At 42.7% G+C, this 8384-nt stretch overlaps 1 protein-coding gene across 1 annotated transcript in view; it reads right to left on the bottom strand.

Moving 5' to 3' along the window:
• LOC121656513 (ephrin type-A receptor 7-like) overlaps positions 1-8384 on the bottom strand; it is a 156565-nt gene that overhangs the window by 17899 nt on the left and 130282 nt on the right. Inside the window, exon 7 of the mRNA XM_042011547.1 lies at positions 5215-5323. Coding sequence (XP_041867481.1) covers positions 5215-5323 — 109 coding nt within the window. The remainder of the gene's footprint in view (positions 1-5214; positions 5324-8384) is intronic.

The raw sequence follows: 8384 nt of genomic DNA, 5'->3' as shown, positions 1-8384 counted from the left end.
TTTGCTTCTAAATTAATACCTTGGAATTGGAATTAGTCTCAAGTGGTTGGTCTCCATCAACAGACTCGGGGGAATCAGGGTGATTCCAACACTTTGCATATAACCAATGATCCCTGAGGAAGGGAAACGAGGTACAACACTTAAGTATGTGGATTGTGCCTTCGCGAGACCAACCTGAAGACGTTTTTTTCCAACACTCCCTCCAAGACCAATGAGACTGCTGCAGTTCAGGGAGGCCCCACCCTCCTGGGTATAAAGCCACTGCACAGCCTCATCTTTTCAATGTACACTGCAGTTTACCGAGCAATTGCGGTGAGGGGCTGACTTGTGTTGTACCTCGTTTCCCTTTCTCAGGAAACATTGGTTAAATGCATAGCCCTCACTTCCCTTTTGGTTGGTACACTCAATGCAGCACATAAGTATGGTGACATAACAACACACCCCAAGACGCCCATGCAGGTAAACTGAGATACACGATAATGATGACACCGTGACATTCACATCTTGCTGAAAGGACTGCTTGGGTGACGTCATTAGCAGTCATGTCGAAGCAGTAAAACTTGACAAACGTATTTGAGGAAGTCCAGGTAGCAGCAGAGCAAATGCCGGGTTAGGACACAATGTCAGCTTTGAGCCATCTGGAGGTACATGAGTGATGACCTGAAAGTGCATGGACGTCTCCAACACACTTCGCCGAGCACAGAGATATGCTGAAAATCACTGTCTTATATGACAGTTTATCAATACTGACTGACTCGAGTGGTTCAAATGGTGAATCAAATAATGCTTCATCAGATCCCACTGAGGAACCGCTGTTCTTTGAGGCGGTTTCGAGGCAAGACACCCTTCATGAATCTTGTCACCTAGTGGTGGGAATTGGAAAAATTTCCTCCCCAGAACACATGATAATCCGAAATGGCTTACAAATAAACCTTACTGGAAAAAGAACATCTTTTTTTCCAGCAGCTCTTGCAGGAAAGTTAGGATGTCAGCTATGGAGATCAGGGATGGGACCACGTCATTCCCCTGACACCATGTTCTGAAAATATGCCACTTGTGTGCATATAAGCTCTGTGTAGATGCTGCTCTAACTCTGAATAATGTCAATAACATTAGCTGGCATTCCACTAACTTTTCCCTCTCAGCGGCCAAGCTGACAGGTTCTAGATTTCAGGACATGGGTACCAAATCTGGCCCTTTGCCTGAGTCAGGAGGTTCCTGTGCACCGGGAGGCGTCTAGACTCTCTGTCCAGCAGGGATATAAGCTCTGGAAACCACATTTTCTGGGGCCAAGAAGCCCCAGGTGAAGTGCAGTAAGATTGAGAAATTGAGGCTGCACAGTAGTTTTATACCCCAGGAGGGCGGGGCCTCTATAAACTGCAGCAGTCTCATTGGCCTTGACAGGCGTGTTGAAAAAAGATTGGTCTTGCAAGGACACAATCCCCATCCTTTCTAAATTCTTTAATCTCTCAAACTGATATCGAAAAGTAATCATTGCTGAATGAAACAACCAGTCAGCTATAAGTCTCTGACACTGTGACATCAAACAGGTTTGCCATCCACTACTCCGATTACCAATTAACAGACACACCTGTAGCAGGTGAAACCAGTGTGTTTCCATGGTAACATGTCAGAGTGCAGATCATTAAAATGACATTGATCAGAGCTCACAGAGGAAGCCTGTAAACCCGAAACTGAACTTTAGGTATTGAAGCAGCAGACTGGATGTTTTCTGAAAGGATGAGGGCTGCCAGGACGTTCATCCAGGGGGAAGTGATCTTCTGAGTCACTTTGATTTAAAGATCCAATGTTAAGTTTCATTCCCATTTTCCAGGAAGGTTTACACACAGAATTCTGACATCCAAGAATATATTAACAATCCAGATTATTCAGATGGATGCTTGGATGATTGATGGATGGATGGATTCTATTCTATTCTATTCTATTCTATTCTATTCTATTCTATTCTACAGTCATTTAGCAGACGCTTTTATCCAAAGCGACTTACATTTGAGAGTAAGAACAACACAAGCATGAATTCAAACAACATGGACGTCATAATTAAGTTGTAGTCAGACTGCTGGAGTCCAGGTGGACCAGGTGCTGTCATGTAGTTCTAGAGGCAGTGCTTATAATTTTTTTTTTTTTTAAGTCATTTTGTTTAAATACACAATCATGATTTCATCAAACAACATCATCTTGGGTATAAGTCCAGCAGCTTATTCAGTACCTGGTTGAACCAAAGATCTGGACAAATCTTTCTAACTCATTCTGAGTAGAAGAGTTAAACTAAGTGTGGAAATGCTCCTTAAACAACTGAGTCTTTAGCTTGCTTTTAAAAGTGGATAAGGACTCTGCGGCTTGGACGGAGTTTGGTAGATGGTTCCACCACCGGGGAACAACAGAGGAGAAGAGTCTAGCTACTGATGTGGCTCCACCTTGTGGTGGGAGCACTAGGCGTCTTTCACTGGCAGAGCGTAACTGTGGAGAGGGAGTGTAGCTCTGGATTAAGGAGTGGAGGTAGACCGGAGCCGTTTGGGTTATTGTTTTGTAAGCCAGAAGCAGAGCTTTGAATCTGATGCGCTGCAACTGGAAGCCAGTGGAGAGCGATTAGCAGCGGAGTGACATGAGCTCTTTTGGGCTGGTTGAAGACCAGACGTGCTGCTGCGTTCTGGATCATCTGCAGAGGTTTAACTGAGCATGCAGGCAGGCCAGCCAGTAAGGAGTTGCAGTAGTCAATGCGTGAAATGACCAGAGCCTGGACCAGGAGCTGGGCCGTGTGTTCAGTCAGGTATGGTCTGATCCTCCTGATGTTGTAGAGAGCAAATCGGCGAAATCGAGCAAGCGAGAAAACATGGTCCTTTAAGGTCAGCTGGTTGTCTACCATGACACCAAGATTCCTGGTAGAAGACGTAGGCACAAGCGTGATGGAGTCAAGCTGCACGCTTATCTGTGGCGGTAAGGAAGGATTGGCTGGAAAGACAATAAGCTCAGTCTTGGACAGATTTATCTGAAGGTGGCGATCCTTCATCCATGCGGGGATATCAGCAACATGCTGATATTCACATTGAGACGTTGTGTCGTCAGGTGGGAAAGAAAGGAAAAGCTGAGTGTCATCTGCATAGCAGTGGTAGGAGAAACCATGAGAGCTAATGATGCACCGAGTGAGGAGGTGTATAGTGAAAAGAGAAGAGGGCCAACCGAGCCCTGAGGCACCCCTGTTTTCCGGTCATGTGATCTGGACACGCCCCCTCACCATGATACTTTGAAGGATCTTCCTGTGAGGTAGGACATAAACCACGAGAGGACAGATCCTGAGATGCCAAGCTCCGAGAGTGTGGAGAACAGTATATGATGGTTGACCGTGTCAAAGGTAGCTGACAGGTCCAGCAGTATAAGGACTGAGGATTGACCAGCGGATCTGGCAACCCGTAGGGAATCAGTAACTGACAGGAGAGCAGTTTCAGTAGAGCGACCTTGCCTATAGCCAGACTGATATGGATCTAACAGGTTGTTGTCTTGGAGGAACTGTGAGACCTGACTGAAGACTGAAGCTCTAGTAGTTTAGACATGAATGGAAGCAGTGAGACCTGCCGGTAGTTTCCAACCTGGGCTGGGTTGAGTGTGGGTTTCTTCAGCAGCGGGGAACCCGAGCTTGCTTGAAGGCAGAAGGAAAGACACCGGATTTAAGAGAGGAGGTGATAATATGAGTTACTGCAGGTTTGATTGTAGGTAAAATGCTCTGCAGGATGTCAGAGGGAACAGGATCAAGAGGACAGGTCGTGGGTTTTGAGCTGACTAGAAGTTTAGAGACTTGGTCCTCATGTAGAGAGCGGAAGGAGCAGAGTGAGGCACCAGTAGCTGGTTTGGTAAGGCTGAGTTGGTCAGGCTCAGTGAATTGGTTACTGATGGTAGCGACCTTTTCAGTGAAGTAGGAAGCAAACATTTCTGCAGTCAGCACAGTGGGAGGCTGAGCAGGTGGTGGAGATAGAAGAGAGTTAAACACCATGAACATGTCGTGTGTTGGGAGCATTGTGGATCTTGTTCTGATCAAAGGCTATCTTGGCTGCCTTTAGGCTGGATGTGAAAGTTTCAAGTTTTTGCTGGTACTCAGACAAGTCAGTGTGCTCTTTTGATTTGCTCCACTTTCTTTCTGCAGCCCTGAGTCCGGCTCTGTGCTCCCTTAGAACCTCTGTGAGCCATGGACTGGGAGGGTTTTGTCTGGTTGGTTTTGACACCAGAGGACAGAGTTTGTCCAGAGAGGAGGCGAGAGAGGAGCAGAGTGTTTCTGTAGCCTCATTAACAGACAGTAAGGAGAAGTCTGAGTGTGAAGGGAGGGTGGAGTAAACCTCATCAGACAGCTGTGTAGGTCTGAGGGATCTCAAGTTTCTGTGGTAGGATGCCATTTTTGGAGCCGCTTGAGTGACATGAGGAAGGAAGACAGAGAATTTAACCAGGAAGTGGTCTGAGAGGTGCAGCGGGGTGACAGACAGGTCGGCTGTGGAGCAGTTTCTGGTCAGCACCAAGTCAAGAGTATTACCAGCTTTGTGTGTTGGAGGAGTCTGAACCAGTTTGAGATTGAAAGAGTAGATGAGAGCCAGAAAGTCAGTCTCTGTGGTTTGCCAATGTGAATGTTCATGTCTCCCATGACAATTAGTGGTATGCCGTCATCAGGAATGTCAGAGAGAATCATGTCCATTTCAGAGACAAACTCATCTATACTGCCACCCGGAGGCGGTAAATGACCAGAATGTTACAGTGATGGGTGTAGAGACCTTTACTGGTGATACTCAGGTGATGAGCAGGTAGCCATAGGACAGAGAGGTAAAGTTCCACTTTTTAGAAATAAGAAAGCCCGTTCCACCTCCTCATCCAGCTGAGCGAGGTGTTTGGGTAAATTCTGCATTGACAGAAAGGGCAGCTGGTGTAGCTGTGTTTTCTGGACGGATCCAGGTCTCAGTCAGGGCTAGGACCTGAATGTCTGAGAGATTTACCAATGAACTCATAAATTCTGTTTTGTTCACTGCAGACTGACAGTTCCAGAGACCGAAGGTAACAGACGATGTGGCAGACGTGCATGCCATTAGAAAGGACAGGTTTTGTGGATTGTGGTGTCTATGGGTGACACGTCTTGGTCTGGACCATGTCTGACAGGGATGGATGGATGGATGCACGAGGTGGATGGTGATGTGATCGGCTGTGGGTAAAACGAACCTCCTCCAGACCAGCAGTCCCAGGCCCATGGACAGCAGCGTGATGAGGACGGCCACGGACACAACCACAATGATCATCACCGGACTCTGCTCGCTGGACGCCAGTGCCACTGCAACACAACACACAACTCAGATCCAGGGTCATTCAGCATGAGACGAAATAATTACAGGGATGGTGGTTGAGTATGAACCCACATCATGCTGAGAAGTGGACCAGCTGGAAGCTTTACTTCCATCCAGCTTCTCCTCTTCATCAATCAGCTCTGATCCAGAAAAACTGAAGCTGTTTCATACAGCTGTTTTCATGACAGCTGTGAGTTTCATTATGAAATTATAGCAGATAATCAGGAACATACTTCTACTGAAGTAACATGAAATGGGATTACTCATTCCTAGTACTAATTTACTCACTCCCAGGATTACTTTACTCATTGCTAGTACTACTATACACAATCCTAGGACTAATTTACTCATTCCTAGTACTACGTTACTCATTCCTAGGATTACTTTACTCATTCCTAGTACTATTTTACTCATTCCTAGGACTACTTTACTCTTTCCTAGCACTAGTTTACTCATTCCTAGTACTATTTTACTCATGCATAGTACTATTTTGCTCATTCCTAGTACTACTTTACTCATTCCTAGGACTATTTCACTCATTTCTAAGAGTATTTTACTCATTCCTAGGACTACTTTACTCATTCCTAGGACTACTTTACTCATTGCTAGGATTATTTTACTCATTGCCTGGACTACTTTACTCATTTCCAGGACTACTTTACTCAGTCCTAGTACTACGTTACTCATTCCTAGGATTACTTTACTCATTCCTAGTACTACTTTATTCAATCTTAGGATTACTTATCTCATTCCCTGGACTACTTTACTCATTCCTAGTACTACTTTACTCATTCCTGTGATTACTTTATTCATTCCTAGGACTACGTTACTCATTCCTAGGAATATATTACTCATTCCTAGGATTATTTTAATCATTCCTAGGACTACTTTACTCATTCCTTGTACTACTCTACTCATTCCTAGTATTACTTTACTAATCCATAGTACTACTTTATTCAATCTTAGGATTACTTTACTCACTCCCACGACTACTTTACTCATTCCGAGTACTACTTTACTCATTCCTAGGATTACTTTACTCATTCCAATGACAACTTTACTCATTCTTAGGATTACTTTAATTATTCCTAGAATTACTTCACTGATTCCTAGGACTACTTTACTAATTCCTAGGACTACTATACTTATTCCTAGGATTACTTTACTCATTCCTAGGTCTACTTTACTCATTGCTAGGACTACTTTACCCATTGCCAGGATTATTTTACTCATTCCAATGACTATATTAATCATTCCTATTCTATTCTATTCTATTCTATTCTACAGTCATTTATCAGACGCTTTTATCCAAAGCGACTTACATTTGAGAGGAAGAACAACACAAGCATGAATTCAAACAAGATGGGACGTCATAATTAAGTAATAGTCAGACCGCTTTTGAGTCCAGTTGGACCCAGGTGCTGTCATGTAGTGCTAGTGCAGTGCATATAATTTATTTTTTTTTTTTTAGTCATTTTATTTAAATACAAGATCACGATTTCATCACATAATATCAACTTGGGCATGAGTGCATGATTTCATCACATAATATCATCTTGGGCATAAGTGCACACAGCTTCTTCAGTACTTGGTTGAGCCAAAAAGCTGGACAAATCTTTCTAACTCATTTAGTTAATCTAAATGTGGAAATGCTCCTTAAACAACTGAGTCTTTAGCTTGGTCTTAAAAGTGGATAAGGACTCTGCGGATCTGACAGAGTTTGGTAGATGGTTCCACCACCGGGAAACAACAGAGGAGAAGAGTCTAGCTACTGATGTGGCGCCACGTTGTGGTGGGAGCACTAGGCGTCTTTCACTGGTAGAGCATAACTGTCGAGGACTACTTTACCCATTCCTAGGATTATATACCCATTCCTAGGTCTATTTTCAGTTTTCCAAGGATTACTTTACTCATTCCAAGGACTACTTCATTAAATCCTAGGATAACTTTACCCATTCCCACGATTACTTTACAAATTCCTAGTTCTATTTAACTCATTCCTATGATTACTTCACTCATTCCTAGTACTATTTTGCTCATTCCTAGTACTATTTTACTCATTCCTAGGACTACTATACTTATTCCTACAATTAGTTTACTCATCCCTAGTACTATTTCACTCATTTCTAAGAGCATTTTAGTCATTCCTAGGACTACTTTACTCGTTCCTAGGATTACTTTACTCATTCCTAGTACTACATTATTCATTCCTAGGATTACTTTACTTATTCCTAGGATTAATTTACTCATTCCTAGGATTAATTTACTCTTTCCTAGCACTAGTTTACTCATTCCTAGTACTATTTTACTCATGCATAGTACTATTTTGCTCATTCCTAGTACTATTTTACTCATTCCTAGGACTACTATACGTATTCCTACAATTAGTTTACTCATCCCTAGTACTATTTCACTCATTTCTAAGAGTATTTTACTCATTCCTAGGACTACTTTACTCGTTCCTAGGATTCCCTTACTCATTCCTAGTACTACATTATTCATTGCCAGGATTAATTTACTCATTACTAGGATCAATTTACTCATTCCTAGGATTACTTTTCTCATTCCTAGGACTACTTTACTCATTCCTAGGATTAATTTACTCATTCCTATGATTACTTTTCTCATTCCTAGGACTACTTTACTCATTCCTAGGATTACTTTACTCATTCCTAGGATTAATTTACTCATTCCTAGGATTACTTTACTCATTCCTAGGATTATTTTCCTCATTCCTAGTACTATTTCACTCATGCATAGTACTATTTTGCTCATTCCTAGTACTATTTTACTAATTTCTAAGAGTATTTTACTCATTCCTAGGACTACTTTACTCATTCCTAGGATTACTTTTCTCATTCCTAGGACTACTTTACTCATTCCTAGGATTACTTTACTCATTCCTAGGATTAATTTACTCATTCCTAGGATTACTTTTCTCAATTCCTAGGACTACTTTACTCATTCCTAGGACTACTTTACTCTTTCCTAGCACTAGTTTACTCATTCCTAGTACTATTTTACTCATGCATAGTACTATTTTGCTCA

This window comes from Melanotaenia boesemani, chromosome 17, assembly GCF_017639745.1.
Source record: "Melanotaenia boesemani isolate fMelBoe1 chromosome 17, fMelBoe1.pri, whole genome shotgun sequence".
Lineage (NCBI taxonomy): Eukaryota > Metazoa > Chordata > Actinopteri > Atheriniformes > Melanotaeniidae > Melanotaenia > Melanotaenia boesemani.
The sequence above is the reverse complement of the archived record's forward strand: the minus strand, read 5'-3'. Positions and strand labels throughout refer to the sequence as shown.